At 38.8% G+C, this 19,785-nt stretch overlaps 4 protein-coding genes and 1 pseudogene across 4 annotated transcripts in view; all 5 read left to right on the top strand.

Annotated features, from left to right (window-relative positions):
- LOC107141808 (protocadherin alpha-3) overlaps positions 1 to 19,785 on the top strand; it is a 200,234-nt gene that overhangs the window by 61,931 nt on the left and 118,518 nt on the right.
- The window catches only part of LOC107152150 (protocadherin alpha-8-like), a 137,123-nt gene that overhangs the window by 24,894 nt on the left and 92,444 nt on the right, over positions 1 to 19,785 (top strand).
- LOC107152264 (protocadherin alpha-9-like) overlaps positions 1 to 19,785 on the top strand; it is a 133,730-nt gene that overhangs the window by 21,500 nt on the left and 92,445 nt on the right.
- Positions 2,049 to 4,735, top strand: LOC107152548 (annotated as a pseudogene).
- On the top strand, positions 8,600 to 11,250 carry LOC107141820 (protocadherin alpha-13-like). Its single transcript, XM_015485077.2, has one exon. The coding sequence runs from the start codon at positions 8,821 to 8,823 to the stop codon at positions 11,248 to 11,250; it is 2,430 nt and encodes an 809-aa protein (XP_015340563.1). The 5' UTR covers positions 8,600 to 8,820.

The following is a 19,785-nucleotide window of genomic DNA, read 5'->3' on the forward strand; positions in this document are numbered from 1 at the left end:
TTTATAGATTCAGAGTCATTCATATTTATTCTTACTGTCAGAGCTACATTCTTGGGTAAAATTATAATTTCACCTTATTTTTTAGTTCAGGTAATACTAGGATAACAGATTTTATTACCTGCTTAATAATTTAATTATGTACAACAATGTATGAGAACTACATGACAGTATTTTTTTTTTCCTGACAGTACCTTAGCAATCCAGGTACATTAACATTTTTGAAAACGGAAAATAGGAAATGAAACTTGGTGGTGATGTTCAGCAATTTAAATAATTAGTTTGATTATATCAAAATTAAAGTGGTTTTCTTAAGTAAGAGCCAGTTTTATAGTTATTTTATACTCAGAGGTTATTTTTTTCTGGTTATATAAAGGCCTCACACCTCACTTACCTTTATTGTTGTATGTAAGAGGAGTGGCAACAAATTATGGGCTTGAAGATTTGAGTTTGAATATTAATGAAGCTTTAAAATCTATGTTTATTTTTCTTATCTATTTTGTTTTCATGATTATCTTGACTTATTAAAAATTATGAAAGCTCTTTTGGTTCACCTTGAACCATAGTCATCATTTTGATTTTCTGAAGAGACTTATATTTTGAGTAATTACTAACTGATCTGTAGGGAAAGATTTATCGAGAAACCAACATGTTTGTTTCATGTTCACATTCTTTTGCCTTTGGTTGGTGAGATTAAGTGCCTTAAAACACTTCATGAGATCATTTGCATATTGGTCTGCCATTGTTAGCTTAGAATATTGTGATATTTGACAGCTTGACTCATACATTTTCATGGCAATGCTTTATTTCTTCCAAAATAAAGCTTTCTAGAACTTGTGCTTTGCATTGCTTTAACATGCTATGGGAATAAGAGCAGGTGTATGAAAAGCCATCACATATAAACATCAATGAACCCCAAACAATAACATCGTTCATATTTATGATGAATTACAATATTCAATAGAGTTGTACAATTTATATATGTGAAATGTTTAGCTCATATAAATATTTATGTTTCATTTTCTCTACTAGATAATGGCATTCTTAACATCTTCCTAACATCTTACAATAAAGTATTTGGGAAGCACTTTATCATGAAAACAGTGTGAATTGTAAGCATTGTAAGGTTAGGAGTGATTATTCCCCATAATAGTTAAAGGGTAACTTCTTTTATGCCTTATTTTCAAAGGTTTTTTAAAATTTTATTTATTCTAATTTGTTATAGATGACAGCAGAATGCAATTCAATTCATATCACACAAATAGAGCACAAATTTTCATGTCTCTGGTTGTACACAAAGTAGAGTCACTCCATTAGTGTTTTCATATGTGTATTTAGGGTAATGATGTCTGTCTCATTCCACCATCTTTTCTACCCCCATGCCTCCTCTCTTCCCCTCTCTCCCCTTTGCCTTATCTAAAGTTCTTCTATTCTTCCCACGCTGCCCCCCATCCCCATTATGAATTAGCATCCTTATATCAGAGAAAACATTTGGCACTTTGTTTTTTGGGGGATTGGCTAACTTCACTTAGCATTATATTCTTCAACTCTATCCATTTATCTGCAAATGCCATGAGTTTATTCTCTTTTAATGCTGAGTAATATTCCATTGAGTATATATATATCAAAGGTTATTTTAATGATAAACTTTGAAGCAGAAAATGTTTTCAAACTACAACATAGGCATTTTTGTTTCGTTGCTAATAACATATAGGTTAACTAGATAGGATCATTCACAAATGATCCATGAAATGATCCAAAATAGAATTTAGAGAGACCAAGAAATGGCTAACCCCAAAGAACCTCTCTTCTTTTTCTTGTATTTACATAATCAGTCACATATGTCGCTATACACTCAAAAGGTGAAGAAGGAAAATTCTGTCTGTGCACATAGTTACCAACCATTCACATATAGGGTCAACTCCATATTGACTGGAACGCAGGTCAGGAATTATTAAATAGGTACATAAAGGGTCATAAAAATCTCATGTATGCTCTCCTTTAAAACGGCCTTCACTGTCTGCAATGGTGTTTATAGAGTGGAGGACTGATTCCTGCAATTGCTGCTCTCGCTTTTACTCCTGGCAGCCAGGGAAGGGGGAACCGGTCAGCTTCACTACTCAGTCGCAGAGGAGGCCAAGCACCGCACCTTCGTGGGCGGCATCACGCAGGACCTGGGGCTGGAAATAACAGAATTGGTGCCACGCCTGTTCCGGGTGGGGTCCAAGGATAGCAGGGACCTTCTAAAGCTAAATCTGCAGAATGGCATTTTGTTTGTGAATTCTCGGATCCACCGGGAGGAACTGTGCAGGGGGAGTGCGGAGTGTAGCATCCACCCTGAGGTGATCGTGGACAGACCGCTGCAGGTTTTCCATGTGGAGGTGAAGGTGAAGGACAGTAATGACAACCCTCCAGCGCTCAGAGAAAAACAGCATAAGGTCTGAACCTGCACCTCTGGACACAGTTTCTTCTAGAAGGCTCTTCTGATGCAGATTTTGGCATAAACTCTCTCCTAACTTATACATTAAGTTTAAAGGAGCATTTTGCACTTCAAACAACAACAGCAACAGCAAAGATAAAAGCACATTGCCTGAGTTAATTCTTCCGAAGTTATTGTACAGAGAGGAAACCCTCGAACTTAATTTATTGCTGATGGTCATTGATGGTGGTAAACCGGAGCTAACAGGATTGTTCAGATTGGAATAACCATCCTGAATGTGATGCCAACACTCCAGAGTTTGATAAGCCTGGTTATAAAGCAGTATTCTTTGAAAATGTCAGAAACAACACTAGAATAATTCAACTAAATGCTTTGGATCTGGACGAAGGCCTGAATGGGGAAATTTCCTGTGAAATCAGAATGATTTTGCCAGTGAGTGAGAACTGCAAGTTTTCAATTAATCCAGGTACAGGTGAAATTAAAATCCACAGGGAACTAGATTTTGAAGAGAATAATGCTTATGAAATTCAGGTTAACGCCATTGAAAAGGGATTCCTTCCATGGTAGGTCACAGCTTGGTCCTGGTGGAGGTTCTGTACCTGAATGACAATATTCCTGAGAAAATGGTTACTTCACTATCACTCCCTGTGAGAGAGGATGCCCAAGTGGGGGATTAGCGGGTCTGACCTTGACTCTGGGGCCAACAGACAGGTCACCTGCTCCTTGTCATCCTACATACCCTTCAAGCTGGTGTCTACATTCGAAAATTACTATTCCCTGGTTCTGGACAGTGCCTTGGACCATATCTGCCTATAAAGTCGTGGTTACTGCAAGGGATGAGAGCTCGCCTTCAATGTGGGTTACCACCAGGGTGTTCGTGAAGGTGGCGGACATGAACTACAATGCACCGACTTTTGCGCAACTTGAGTACGCGGTGTTGGTGAAGGAGAACAACCCACCGGCTACGGACGCACATGAGAACGCAAGGCTGTCGTATTCGCTGGTGGGTGGGCGACCGTATGCTGTGGAGCTACGGGTCAGTGCACGCGGAGAGCGACAGTGGGGTGCGCTGCAGCCTCTGGACCATGAAGAGCTTGAGCTGTTGTAGTTTCAGGTGAACGCGCAGGACCCTGGCTTGCAGCCCCTGGTCAGCAAAGTGACGTTGCAAGTATTCGAATTGAATGAAAATGACAGTGCTCGCTCCCTGCGAAGTCAGGGGCGGGCATCCCAGGTGGCACAGTGAGTCAGCGTGTGCCTCGATCAATGGATGCTGGCTACGTGGTAGCGAAGTACGTGCAGTGACCCTGATTCAGGATGCAATGCGTGACTATCTTATGAGCTGCTGCCGGCGACTGGTGTCGCGCAAAGCCCGTTCCGCGCGGGGCTGTATACTGGCGAGATTAGCACAAGGCGCGCCCTGGACTAAGCAGACGCGCCAAACAAGCGCCTTTTGGTGCTAGTGAAGGACAATGGCGAGTCCCCACTGACGGCCACTACCTCCGTGCTTGTGCCTCTCCTGGAGAACAGTCAGGAGCCAAGGGACCGGCAGGTGCTGCAGACCAGAAGATGGTGGTGGTAGATGTCAAGGAGTACTTGATTATTACAGTCTACGTGGCGTCCAGCTTCTTTGTGCTCAAGCTGCTGTTGTTTGCCGCCCTGCGGTGCTTGGTAGAGCCTGCCCAGCGCGCATGCGGGCTTGGATAGTGCACGAGGATGTGCTTTTTCGAGGTGGAGGTCGGGTGGTACTCACAGTAGGCAGAGGGTGTGTTCTGGAGAGGATCACCTAAGACTGACCTCTTAGCCTTCAGTTCCAGTCTTCAGCCATCTCAAGAAGATTGTTTAAATTCTTCCAGGGAAGTAAGTTATTGATATCAATTATGTGTATGTTTCCCTGTAATAACTTGATTTTAGGTTATAACCATATCCTCTTTTTGTTATTCTTTTCTTCACAATGTTATCCCGTAAACCAGGAAATGTCTACTGTTCTCTGGTCTGATCATTCTTTTCTTAAATCTTAAACCACTTATCACTTGTTTGCTTTAGTTTCACATAATTTTCATGTATCATCATATATAATTTCCATGTATCATCTAACATTACATGCATCATTGGAAGATAATGGAAGCCCTATTGAAGTTCATAGAGAGTACTGAAGTTTAAAAGCAATCAAGCAGTTTTTATAAATTATCAAAAATTTATAGCAAGTTGTCTGCTAATTAAGAGGTTCTCAGCTGAAACACTTTTCCTTCTATTTTTTCATTTCTACATTCAGTAACAACTGTGTACATCTTTACTTATTTTCAGAAACAACATATTTAATTAACAATTATCTCAAGATAAGAGAATATGAAGAAATGTAGAAAGAAAAATAATGAACTTTTCTATACAATTTACATGGATTATTTTGCTTCTGCTGACCTTAATGAACTCTAAATGAGAGAAGCTCATATGTCCCAAATTCTGATGTTGATTTACAAAAATTTTCACAATTATATGTCACTTTCTTCATTCCAAATTAGTAGATATGAACTTTGTATAGAATTGTATATAACTCTTTAGTTTTTTGTTTGAAAATTTGATTTGCCATAAGCAATTTTGATAGATGTAAATATCATTAAAGTTAGAAAACCTTTGACTGTACATATGTATCCATCTCAAGCTGAAAGTCAAGATCTTTTTCTTAGTCATTCTTATTTTGAACATTCATGTGTTATTCAACATTACTTTAGGGAATGAGTTACATAGATATAATGAAGACCATAGATCACCACATCTGAAAATTTCCATTCTTGCCGCAGTCTGGCTGGGAACAAATCAGGAGCCACTGAAGCAGGAACAAACTTTATTTTTGAACTGCAGGAAAACACTTCACACAGCTCCGGGGGAATCCTCCCTAAGCCACCTGGCTCCTCCAGGAACCCCCAGCCGGAAATATCTCTCCCGGAAATCCCTCCTCCTGCACTTCCCCAACCAATGGGAACTCTCGGGGAATCCCCAGAAATCCCCAGGAGAACTCAAAAATAGTGCGAGAACTCAAAAGTTGGGGCAGAGGCGGATAGTAATGCCTCCTCTGTCAATCAATACTGTTGGCAAAATGCCAGGGGCCATACAGACTCGGCAGTGGCTCTCAGCACATTCTCTCCTTTTTCTTGCTATCTATGAGTTATTAGCATTGAAAATAATAGTATGTTAAATTAAAAACTGACCAGGTGTTTGATAACTCTTAAATTTATTTTTTAATTTGGTCATAAATTTAGGATTTCAGGCAAATTACAAAAATAATTAAAAGAATTCCTAAACTCATTAAACTTGATTCCTTAATTTTTCCTTATGTACTAGGGCCATTAAAATAGCCTCCTTGATCCCCATTCTAATTTCTCTGAAGGCTTAAATTATGACAGTAGAAATGAATCAAAAGAACCATGTACTGGAATTGGGAATATAAGATGTAGCTGTAGAGGATTTGCCTAGCATGTGCCAGGCTCTAGCATGTGCAAGTTTAATTGCCAGGAGTGGAAGTGGAAGGAAAGAACCATGCATATGGTAGCAAGGTAGAAGCAGCCAGATGATTGATGACTCAGTATAAATGATGAGAAAGATAAAAGTTGAAGATAACACCCCCTCCCTTTTCAATTTGGTCAACAGGGAGGATGTGATTGCTCTAAAAAAATATGCAAAACAGAGTTGGTAAAACAGTTCATGTATGTTTGGTCATGTAAGGAATGGAGAGGAACATTTAAGAAAATGGTATTTTTGAGGTTTCAAGAGAACACTACTATGGCTGGAAGTATGGATCTAGAATTCAGAGGAGATTATAGAATAAATGCCTGAGGGAAAAATATAAATCCTTGAAAGGATAAAATCACCAAGAGAGAAACTGAAACATTTTAAAAATAATAATTCCAAGAAAACAATTTAGGTGGATAGTTGTGTTAGTTCCTGGAGCTGCTATAAGAAATGACTGGATGGTACACAACAAAAATCTATTCACTTTCAGTTTTGGAGATCTGAAGTCCAAAATAAAGGTGTTAGCAGGGCTGTATTCCCTCTGGAAGCTCTAAGGGAATACATCTAGGGAATATATCTGTTCTTTGCTTCTTTAAGTTTCTCATGGGTGGTGCCATTCCTTAGCTTGTGGCTGCATCATTCCAATCTCTATCTCCATGGTCACATAGCTTCCTCCTCTTCTCCATGTATTCTCTGTGTACATGTGATTGCACTTAGGGCCCACCTGTATACTCCAGGATAAATGTCTCCTTGCAAGATTCTTAATTTAATTACATCATTTGCCTATAAAGTAATATTCAAAAGTTCTGAGTCTTAAGATGTGGGTATATCTTTTTGAGGAACCACCATTCACCCAACTATAGTAGGCCTAAAATCTCAGGGAGAATAGATAGGCAGCTGAGATCAAACTTCAACTAAATGTTAGAAATTAGAGGTGAAGGAAAGGAGATAAACAAAAGTTTTTTCCCCCAGAAGTAGCATGTTTAAGTATATATGTTCATATACATATGTTTTAATAAAAACATATAATACAATTATTTATATATAAATTGATGCATATTTTAGTTAGAGATATTTGAGAATTTTTTTGTGTGAGAGCAAAGAAGCAAGTAAAGAAGGTGATACGAAAGACAAAACAGGAAGCAAGGGAATGAAGTGAAGATAAAAACATGAAGGAGATGAAAATGGAAAATAATATTTTTCAGATTATAGGGTTAGCATAAAAAGTGGGGACAGTTTTTTCCTGTGACTAATAGGGAGAAAAGTAGAGACTACAAAGAAAATTGTTGATATGAGAAGAGAGCAGTGAGTTCACTCTCTTAATAGGAAAATTATCCAAAAGTCAAGCAGTAGGAATAGAGTGGAGAATTGTGAAGAGAGAAGGACAATATAAAATAATTTCTGAAGGCAATAGGAAGAGTTTATTAGTTAACTTGAGGTCCAGCTGTAGAAAATGTGTAAGTAAACTTCTAGAGAATATAGTCATCATCATTAAATAACTACTTTTTACTGAGGTCAATAGGAAGAATAGAGAAAATGAACAGTTAATTGTGTGTTGGATGCTAAAGAATGTTAGAGAGGAGTAAGACAAAGTTTAAGAGGGGAAAGAGGTACAGAAATCAACCCAGATGTCATGTCCTACAGAGTTGTGCACAGAAATAAATATCAGAAAGATATTTATTAGAGCTATTATATATTTTTCATTGTGTTATTTGGCCTGGACCTAGTAATGATATCAATGGATAAAAAAAGATTCACTTCTTTTCCTTGCTTACGATGTCTTAACACCTTTGTCTTGCTATTGTCACTTACTTGGAAAGTCAGAATCAATTTAAATGGTAGTAAGTTTTTTCTTAGTGATGATGAAATGAGAAAGGGAGGAAAAAAGAAAAAGAAGGTAAGTCTATTGGTTGTAGTTTAAATTCTATTAAATACACAGGAGGCTGGTTCTTTGCTGAGAGCCAAGGCCGAGTCTGTATGGCCCCTGGCATTTTGCCAACAGTATTGATTGACAGGCGAGGCATTACTATCCGCCTCTGCCGCAACAGTTCTTAGCATGTTTTTGTCAAAGGGAACTTAAAACTTCAAAGTGTTGTTGTATTTAAATAGTCTTGAGTTTACTGTGTATTTACGCTCACACACAAGCTCACACACATTTGACTAAACACTTTCTTTCATATACAAACATTTTACCTACACGGCACAGTCATATTTGGATGAATTTATAAATATGGTGAAATAATTCAAAATCTGGTGTATCACTTACCAATATCCTTCGCATTCATCTGCTTTTTTCCCCCCTTATGTGATTGTTATATTTCCATTTGGAATCAGTGGCCATTGTATGAGAAGGTCCCTTGAAAAATATTGCAGGAAAAGGAAATTGCAACCAAAGCCTTCAGGAATATGAGAACCAGAGATCCATTGCTCTCAAATGAATGTATAATATTCTCCCTTTAAAAGTTCTCCATGGAGGTTTTACACATGAAACAAATTTGTGGAAAAATTGAACACATCAACCCAACTGTCAAATAACATCCAATGCTGAGCAGCATACAACGATTTACTGTTTCTGTAAAGGTATATATTTAATCTCAAATTACATATTTGCGGCGAAAAAGTCGGTAAATGTGAGGAAAACGATACCCTACATCAATGGAAAATATGAAGACCTAGTCATTCTTACACTTACACATTCATGCGCATGGTGTCGCTCTTTACTGAGAATGTTTCTGCGAAGAAAGGCACCGTATCTTCCTCCAGAAAATTCGTCAGGTAGTGGGAAATCCGTTGCGAATTCTCTCGCACTAGAAGCTCATAAAACGGATCCTTGAGAGGAAGTTTTATGTAAGGCATTCTATATACTGTAGATATCTATGAATCCTTATGCGTGTATCATGCTATTTTCCTTGCAAAGAGACCCGGGAGCCCGGCACCTTCTGTTCTCGCTTCTGCTCCTCACAGACTGGGAGGCCGGGAGCGGTCAGCTCCACTACTCTGTCCCGGAGGAGGCAAAACACGGCACCTTTGTGGGCCGCATCGCGCAGGACCTGGGGCTGGAGATAACAGAATTGGTGCCACGCCTGTTCCGGGTGGCGTCCAAGGACCGCGGGGACCTTCTGGAGGTAAATCTGCAGAATGGCATTTTGTTTGTGAATTCTCGGATCGACCGGGAGGAGCTGTGCGGGCGGAGCGCAGAGTGTAGCATCCATCTGGAGGTGATCGTGGACAGGCCACTTCAGGTTTTTCATGTGGAGGTGGAAGTTAAAGATATTAATGACAACCCGCCGGTGTTCCCTGAAAATAACAAAAGCATAATGATTGCAGAATCTAGACCTCCAGAAACCAGATTTCCACTAGATGGCGCTTCGGATGCAGATATTGGCGCAAACGCTGCCTTGACCTACCGACTGGATCCCAACGATTATTTCACTTTGGATTACCAAAACAATCGTGAACAAACGTCTTCGTTATCACTTGTGTTAAGGAAAACATTAGACAGGGAGGCAATTCAGGAACATAGTTTATTACTGACAGCCAGTGATGGAGGTAAACCAGAGCTGACAGGCACAGTTCAGCTGTTGATCATAATTCTGGATGTGAATGACAATGCTCCAGAATTTGATCAATTCGTTTATAAAGTTAAAGTGTTAGAGAATGCACTTAATGGAACACTCCTGATTAAACTAAATGCCACAGATCCTGATGATGGTACTAATGGAGATATAGTTTACTCTTTTAGAAGGCCTGTGTCTCCCTCAGTGGTGTATGCATTTACCATAAATTCCAACGATGGAGAAGTTAGGACAAAAGGAAAACTGGATTTTGAAGAAAAGAAATTATATGAAATATCCGTGGAGGCAGTTGACAAAGGGAATATTCCAATGACGGGTCATTGTACCCTTTTGGTGGAAGTACTAGATATAAACGATAATGCCCCTGAAGTAACCATCACTACTCTGTCACTTCCCATCAGAGAAGATACACAACCTAGTGCAGTCATCGCCCTGATCAGCGTTTCCGACCGTGACTCTGGTGCCAACGGACAGGTCACCTGCTTTCTGACGCCCCATGTCCCCTTTAAGCTGGTGCCCACCTTCAAGAATTATTATTCGCTGGTGCTGGACAGCGTTCTGGATCGTGAGACTATATCTGACTATAAGCTGGTGGTGACAGCGCGTGACGGGGGCTCGCCTTCGTTGTCGGCCACAGCCAGCGTGTCCGTGGAGGTGGCCGACGTGAACGACAATGCACCAGCGTTCACGCAGACCGAGTACACCGTGTTCGTGAAGGAGAACAACCCACCGGGATTCCACATCTTCACAGTGTCCGCGCGGGACGCGGACGCGCGGGAGAACGCGCTAGTGTCCTACTCTCTGGTTGAGCGTCGGGTGGGCGAGCGTGCGCTGTCGAGCTACGTGTCAGTGCACGCAGAGAGCGGCAAGGTGTATGCGCTGCAGCCCTTGGACCATGAGGAGTTGGAGCTGCTGCAATTCCAGGTGACCGCGCGCGACGCTGGCGTGCCGTCCCTGAGCAGCAACGTGACGCTACAGGTGTTTGTATTGGACGAGAATGACAACGCGCCCACGCTGCTGCCTCCTCGGGCAGGTGGCTCTATGAGCGAGCTGGTGCCACTGTCAGTGGATGTGGGCCAAGTGGTGGCGAAGGTGCGCGCTGTTGATGCGGATTCGGGGTACAATGCGTGGTTATCTTATGAGCTGCAAACGCTGGCGGGCAGTGTGCGCAGCCCGTTCCGTGTAGGGCTGTATACTGGTGAGATCAGTATCACGCGCGCCCTGGATGAGGTGGACGCGCCACGCCAGCGACTGCTGGTGCTAGTGAAGGACCATGGCGAACCAGCACTGACCGCCACTGCCACAGTGCTGGTGTCACTGGTGGAGAGTGGTCAGGTGTCAAAGGTCTCTTCGCGGTCGTCCACCAGTGCCTCTGGCCCAGAGGCGGCGCTGGTGGATGTCAACGTGTACCTGATCATAGCCATCTGCGCGGTGTCCAGCCTGTTGGTGCTCACGCTGGTGCTGTACATGGCATTTCGCTGCTCCGCGGTGCCCACTGAGGGCGAGTGCGGCCGTGGGAAGCCCACGCTGGTGTGCTCCAGCGCGGTGGGAAGCTGGTCTTACTCGAAACAGAGGCGACAGAGGGTGTGTTCTGGAGAGGTCCCACCCAAGACCGACTTAATGGCCTTTAGCCCGGGTCTTGCTCCAGTTTTGGGTTCTGCAGAGGAAACATGCCAGAGAGAAGGGCAGGCAGAGTTCTTGAAAGCGGTAAGTTCCTATTTTGAAGAATAGACTTTTTTTTTTTTTTTTTTTTTTGACATTATTGCTTTTATTTTTGGTTTAAAGTAAGTTTTTAGTAAATTCCTGGATAATGCTGTTATAATTTTTTTTTGTCCTTTAGATATTAAAATATATACAAACATCTTAATGAAATAGTCTTAACTAATATTTTAGCCTTCTTGACAGTTGTTCATTTAAAATATCTTTAACCCCAATTTTGATGATTGTTTCTTAGGTTAATTTTAATTTCCCTGCTCTTTATCATCTTTAACAATTTGGTTATTGACATTTAGGTTGGANTTTTTTTTTTTTTTTTTTTTTTTTTTTTTTTTTTTTTTTTTACATATTTGCTTTTTATTTTTGGTTAAAGAATTTTTGTAAATCCTGGATAATCTGATAATTTTTTTTGTCCTTAGATATTAAAATATATACAAACATCTTAAGAAATAGTCTTAACTAAATATTTTAGCCTTCTTGACAGTTGTTCATTTAAAATATCTTTAACCCCAATTTTGAGATTGTTTCTTAGGTTAATTTTAATTTCCCTGCTCTTTATCATCTTTAACAATTTGGTTATTGACATTTAGGTTGGATTATTCTTCATAGTGAAACCTGAAGTCACCACAATGAAGTGTCCAAAACTGAAATAATTTGGTTTTGTTGTCCTGTTAATAGTTTTCTGTATTTATTATGTATTCACCATTTACAAAAATCCCACGTTTTGAGAACTTAAGCATTTTTTTAAAATGTTGTTTTAATGAGGCTAATCAAAATTTAAATTTTTGAATCTTTTTATTTAATTTACACATATGCCTACATACATGTATTATTTTAAAGTGCTTCATAACTTTTCTTGGAAATGCCTCATTTTACAGTTCATTTTTCTTTCTTTTAAATAATTTCTTTTGGCACTCCTTTGTTGTCTTCTAGGCACATCAATGTTTCCCTCTCAGGTATCCCATAACAAGCTACTTGTGATTTTCCTTTCATATTTTTATTTGCACTCAGATAATTATTCATGAATTTACATTCATGTAGTGATTTTTTATTATTGTTTAGTTTTAAATATTTAACACGTTATGTATTTTAGATCTCTTTGTCACAAGACTTTTGGGAAATCTTTTATTTTAATTAGTTATGTATGACAGCAGAATGCATTACAATTTATATTACATGTATAGAGCACAATTTTTCATATCTCTGGTTGTACACAAAGTAGAGTGCTGGGAGCCATTAGCCAAGTAGGTATGACAATTTCCTTGCCAGCGTACCCCATGTTGCTTAGTGGAAGGACTCGTGGAAATAGGACATTTTGCAGTGACATTGCATGTAGGTGACCTTGCTCAAGGACCAGGGCGGATTAGGGTGTTCCCGGTTTAGGATAATTGGGTTTAGGGCGTTCCAGGTTTAAGATTATTCCTGCTGGGAATAGGGCGTATCCTGCTGCCTGAGTTCCCCTTGAGTTCTCACGGGATTCAGACAGTATTTTTTGGGAGACAGAAGCCCAGTGGGAGTGGATTTGGGCAGAGAACGTGGATTTCCCCAGAACGTGTTTGTAGATGGTTGGTGTGAGTTCGGGAATAAAGAGTTGCTGTTTGGATCTACAAGCTGTGTGGTGGCTGGTGATTTTGTGCCCAGCCAGACTGCGGCAGTAGAGTCACACCATTTGTGTCTTAATACATGGAAGTAGGGTAGTGATGTACATCTCATTCCACCAACTTTCCTAACCCCATGCCCCCTCCCTTCCCCTCCCTCCCCTTTGCTCTATCTAGAGTTGTCTAATGCCGCAGTCCGGCTGGCTGCAGCAAAATAACCGGGGGGTGACGAATAACTTGTGTACGTTGATACAGCAGGAGTAGGAGCCGTTTATTGCAGGACAGGAGCAGTATTTATACATTCCNAATTTACTTCTCACCCCTTCCATATTTTCATCATAAAGACAATACAATACACTTAGACAAAACAAGACACAAACATACTGTATCAATCTTCTCCATTTTCTCGAAATGACCATTTTTCCTCTCGCCCTATCTGCCTAGGGATGAGCAGATTGCCCCCGTCCTATCTATGGACGGGCAGCTTTTTTTTTGTCACTTACCCCCGAGTGTCCCGGGGCTCCCCGTAACGGGCCACCATCTGCCGCAGTCCAGCTGCAGCAGAATAATCAGGGGGGGGGTGACGAATAACTTGTGTACGTTGATACAGCAGGAGTAGGAGCCGTTTATTGCAGGACAGGAGCAGTATTTATACATTCCACACAGCTTATCTAATTAGCATAAACTAGATACATCAGTCAACCAATCAGGAATCTCTACACCTAATGGCTCGGTTTTGTTACTTCTCAAACCACTCCCTCTGACATTTTGCCAGGCACCATCCAGACTTGTTTACGAACTTTAACATTCCCCTGGCAAAATGCCAGGTGTTATTTTGACTTGTTTACAGACTCTTAACAGTCTAATTCACCCATGCTCCCCGCCCCAAGCCCATTATGAATCAGCATCCTTATATCAGAGAAAACATTTGGCATTTGGTTTTGCAAATATGATACTATTAATAGCTGTGTGGTAATGATAGTGTGGACATATCACTACACATTCAGTTATTCACCTGGGGATGAGCAAACACTTTGTTTTTAGTGTTCTTTTACAAAGAACATGTTGTACTATCATTTTATGTATTTCCTAAAAACTGATACTTGATTCTCACAGTGGAATTGATCACCAAAGAGTATCAATAATTTTAATTTTGAAGTATGTTAATAGGTGGTTTTCTGCTGAGAGCCACTGCCGAGTCTGTATGGCCCCTGGCATTTTGCCAACAGTATTGATTGACAGGCAAGGCGTTACTATCGCCTCTGCCGCAACTTTTGAGTTCTTGTTCTCCTGGGGATTTCTGGGGATTCCCCGAGAGTTCCCATTGGTTGGGGAAGTGCAGGAGGAGGGATTTCCAGGAGAGATATTTCCGGCTGGGGGTTCCTGGACAAGCCTGGTGGCGTTTGGGAGGATTCCCCGGGAGCTGTGTGAAGTGTTTTCCTGCAGTTTAAAAATAAAGTTTGTTCCTGCTTCAGTGGCTCCTGATTTGTGCCCAGCCAGACTGTGGCAGTTTTCCAAAAATTTTGTAGTACTTGTGAAAGATCCACCGATCCCAAACCCGGAATGAACCACACGAGACACTGGCTGCAAAAGCAGGAGGCGTTTATTCTCACACAGGCGCCTGCGGGTGCTCAGCGAAACCTCAGCCGGAGCTTCGGTGAACTGGCACACCGGGCTTTGGGGTACAGATCTTTTGTAGGGAACAGGTGGGTTAGTTCTTAGCTTAGCACAGCAACAGCCTTTCTATTGGTCCCTCTGAACCCAGCAGTTGAGTCACCTAGGGGGTAAGCTTGTTTTTCAACTTTTTGTTCTTGGAAAAACCATAACATTGCATTCTGTCCTTTCAGTTCCTGTTTTGAAACCTAGTTCTCAAGTTTAACCGGTAGGGCTGTCTAAAAGGAACATCTTGTGGTAGGGGGCCCGTTAGGGTTATCTACATGGAACATCTTGTGGTAACATTGTGCAACACCTGAGGTGCTATGTGCTGCTGGAGGGGTTGGGTGAGGGAGCATCTTGCAGCTTTGAGGCTTAGGGGTTAGGTCACCTAATGTTGGGCCTGGGGTCTTGAGGTCCTTCACTTGAAATTTCCACCAAACAGTTAAGAGCATTCTTTTCATCTTATCTCCAGAAGCAATAGAGGATTTACTTTCTGTTGTTGTGATCAGTCTGAAATATCAAACAAATATTTTATTATTTGTTTTAATTAGTTATACATGACAGTAGAATGCACTTATATACTTTGATGTATCATACATAGATGGATATAATTTCTCATTTTTCTGAGTATACATATTGTAGAATCACATTAGTCATACAGTCACCTACATACATGCAGTAATAATGTCTGTTTCATTCTACTATTTTTCTTATCCCCACATCCCCTGCCTTCCCCTCCTTTCATTTCTCTCTACTTAATCTGAGGTAACTTTTGTTTTTTGCATTACAATTCTTTTTTTTTTCATTACAATTCTTAATACACATAAATACCACACTTTTTGTAATGCTAAGTATGAAGTCAGCAAATCCCCCCCAAACAAATACCGAATGTTTTCTCTGATATAGGGAGGTTACTCATAGTGGAATTGGGAGGGAGAGAATGGGAGGAATAGATGAATTCTAGATAGGGAAGAGGGGTGGGAGAGAAAGGGAGGGAGCAGGGGATTAACAAGGATGGTGGAATGTGATGGACATCATTGTACAAAGTACAAGTATGAAGACTTGAATTGGGTGTCAATATACTTTATATACAAACAGAAATATCTGTTATTTTAATTTTAAATTCCTATATGTCACCAGTGGAATTGAGAATTTTATGTTATTTTGTTTTGGACTTTATTGTCTTTGATTTATCAATAAAACTCTTTACCCATTTTCACATATGAAAAAAATGTGGTTCTTAATTTGGGAAAATTCTTTGGACAACATAAATATTACCTATTTATCTGCTAAGTGCATCACAAATGTACTTTTCTCCAGTGTCATTTCTACTGATTTGTTTATAGAATATTTTGCAATATAAAAGTGTTCAAAATTCATATAGTCAAACATGTCTAATTTTTATTTTATGCATTTTAAAGTTTGAAGGTTAGTTTGAAAAGTCTTTCTAACCTCTGTATTGAAATTCACTGGGCTAGGGGTAAAGCTCAGTGGTAGAACACAGGACTAACATGCACCAGGCCCTTAGTTCTATCTCCAGCACCACAAATAAATAAATAAATAAATAAATAAATAAATATACACATATATATAATTCATTAATTAAATTTATTTAATAAACACATATTCAATGTTCTCTATATACTAGGGGTTTTACAGAATAGGAATATAGCTTTGAAATTCATTCTTTTTTTGTTGTTGTTAAATATAAATTTCTAGATTGGTGCCATTTTACTTTTGCCTGAAAATTTTCTTTAATACTTCTTGTGTATTGGTACTGAATTCACTCAAATTTGTGAAAATTTTTTATTGCACTTTCATTTTTTAAGATGTATTTTTACTGGATATATAGGATAATTTTTGAAAGGTGTTATTCATTCCCTTGCCTCCTGGCTTGAATAGTTTCTGATGAGAAGATTGCTATTGTTTTTACCTTTGTTCTTTCCCCTCCATCACTTCTTATAGTGTCAGTTTAAACTATCCTTTTAACAAATGTCATTTTTATCATTGATTTTTGCAAATTGATCATTATGTTCTTTAGTCTTATTTTCTTTATTTTAGTCTATTTGTGATTTGTTGATTTTCTTGATCTGTGGATTTACCATTTTCACCAAATTTGGGAAAATTTTAACCATATTGCTTCAAATATTTTTTCTTCCTTTCTGCCTTTCTGTGACTCCAATTACACTTATGTTGGACCATCTGATGTTTTCTTTGTCTTTTCACTCTCTGTGCCTCATTTAAGATACATTTACTGGTATATTTTCAACTCCACTAATTTTTCTTTTGTAGTGTGATGTCTTCTAATCCTAACCAGTATATTTTGAAAAATTCAGACAGTATATTTCTTATCTCTGTGAGATTCCACTTTGGTCTTTCATTTTATTTATCTCCACATAATATTCATCTTTTGATCTATATACTTGATTATATAAGTATATTTATTATAGATGTTTTAACACTCTTGTCTCCCTGTTTGAACGTTTTTCTCTGCTTCTTTTGATTGATCTTTCTTTTTGTGTGGATTGTGTGGATTTGCATGGCAGGTAATATTTGATTAGATGCCAGACATGGTGAATTTTACATTGTTAGGTACTGAAGTGTGTGTGTGTGTGTGTGTGTGTGTGTGTGTGTGTGTATGTGTGTGTTTTCCTTTAAAGTGATGGTTCTCCACCAGGGACAATTTTGCTCCTACCCCAGTAGATAATCTGAAAATACCTGGATACATTTTAGTACTTACAACTAGGGTATTGCTATAGCACCTAGTGATAGAGGCCAGAGATACTGCTAAATATCCAATAATTGCTGCTAAACATCCCACATAACAAAGAATTATCCAGATCAAAATATCAATAGTGTTGCTACTGGGAAATTCTGCTTTCAAGAGCATTGAACTTAATTTGACGTGAAGTTGAGTTTCTTGATACAATTTTTTTTTCTTTCAAAGCTTCATTTTAAGCTTTGTTAGTGCACATTTAGGATAGCTTTTAGTATAAGACTAATTTGACCAGCTTTTAACATAATAATGCCTTAGGACACCACTTAATGCCCTGTAAAGTCTTAAGAAGTCTCTTTTCTCTGACTGATGGGAGTGCAAAATATTTCCAGCCCTGAATGAGTTCTAGGAATTATTCTGCTTACTCATTTGAAGTGATTGTTTCCCTGGATTTGTGGAGTTTTACCCAATGCACATGCACATTACTACTATTCAAACAAATTTTGTAGAAGACCCCTCTGCAGATATGTGGAGCTCTTTCTCAGTTCATTTTCTTATATCCTTCTTTGCAAATTCTATTTTTCTGGGCCTTGCTTAGCTTTGATTTCTTTATGCTGGTGCAGTGAGGCCACTGGGCTGTTTACTTTTCCCCCTTGCTATTGCCTAGTGTGATGAGGACAATCTTAAGGTTGATCTTATTTGTATTCTCTCTTGAAGATTGTAGCCTTCCTTACCTATTGTCTGAAAACAGTTCCTTTATATACTTTATGCAGTTTTCTTATTGTTTATCATGGTAGGATAAAACAGAAGTTCATACATTATTGTATATCATTGCAAAATGTCTGTCTACTCTGTTTGTTTCTTTGAATTTTAAATTCCAAAGAGTTTGTTATTAATATCAACAAACATTTTTAAAATCAGAATTTACTTGGATATCTTTTCATTAACCCCTATATTTTCAACCTTATTCATTACATTAAGTACATTCTTATGAAAGGATGAAGCTCAATATTGCTTTTGAAACTTAATATTATGCCTTTCTTTTAATGTAGAATTTAGATCATTCATGGTTAGTGTGATGCATTATATATGTATTATATATTTTATTTCATGTTTATTGGTTATTTTACTTTTTTAATATTTATTTTTTTAGTTGTAGTTGGACACAATACCCTTATTTTAATATGGTGCTGAGGATTGAACATAGGGCTTTGCATGTACCAGGTGAGTGCTCTACCACTGAACCACAACCCAGCCCTGGTTATTTTACTTTTTTGTCCTTTTTTATTTTCATGATTTTGGTGATTTACTAAAAAGGAATGCTTATTATCTTACCTCTTTTAATTTGGAAGTTCTAATATAGTTTTTGTCTCTAATAATGCTCATATTCTTTCCTACTTATCTCTGTATTTTAACATTATAAATGTGAATATAACATACTTATGGAAAAGTGATGAAATACACATGTATGGTTTAACACATATTTATAAGTCAGACATGCTATAATCTCAAAGAACTGGAACAATGCAAAGATTTTTTTTTGGATGGTGGTGCTGGGGATTGAACCCAGGGACTTGTACATACTAGGCAAGCACTCTACCAACTGAGCCATATCCCCAGCCCTAATGACAAGATCTATTTTTTAACTCATTTAATCTCCTTCGAATTATATGCCATTTTATCAGGTTTCAAACATTAGAGGCCTAAATTTTTATTTTTTTATTTTTTAGTTGTAGATAGACACAATGTCTTTATTTTATTTATTTATTTATTTATTTATTTATTTATGTGGTGCTGAGGATCAAACCCAATGCCTCATACTTGCTAGGCAAGCACTCTACTACTGAGCCACAACTCCAGCCCTAGAAGACCTTATTATTTTAATTGTTTATACAATCAAGATTTTTTTAAATAAATGTAGAAAACAGGCTCAAGAAAGCTAAAAGTGGGTTTTTTGAAATAATCAATAATAATGATAACCTCTAGTGCAGTTGAACCAGAAAAAAAAGACACAGGAAGAAAAAATGATATCAAGAATTTACAAGGCTCAATTTTAGAATTTTATACAAAATTATATTTTGTTCCGGTGTAAAGAATCACCTGCTAAAAAATAAATGATTTTTTAAAATGAAAAACAAAAGAAGAAGAATTGGTCGGTGTGGTGGTGCATGCCTGTAATCTCAGTGGCCTGGGAAGCTGAGGCAGGAGGATCACAAGTTCAAAGCCAGCCTCAACAGAAGTGAGGCACCAAGCAAATCAGTGAGACCCTGTCTCTAAATAAAATACAAAATAGGGCTGGCTGTGTGGCTCAGTGGTCAAGTGCCCCTGAGTTCAATGTATGCTCCCCCTATAAAAATGATTAAAAGGGGAATGTCACTAGAATGTAGAAAATGCTAACATGTAGCCAAGAGTTTAGATTAATTGGGAATATACTCTGAAAAATGTCACCTGCTATAACTGACACAAGAGGAAATAAAGCTCTGAACAGTCCTTTGACCACTAAGGAAACTGAATTAGTAATCAGAAGCATTCCCACCAATAAAACTCTAGGTACAGATAATTTCAATAGTAAGTTCTATG

Source organism: Marmota marmota, unplaced genomic scaffold (assembly GCF_001458135.2).
Source record: "Marmota marmota marmota unplaced genomic scaffold, marMar, whole genome shotgun sequence".
In the NCBI taxonomy this organism is placed as follows: Eukaryota; Metazoa; Chordata; class Mammalia; order Rodentia; family Sciuridae; genus Marmota; species Marmota marmota.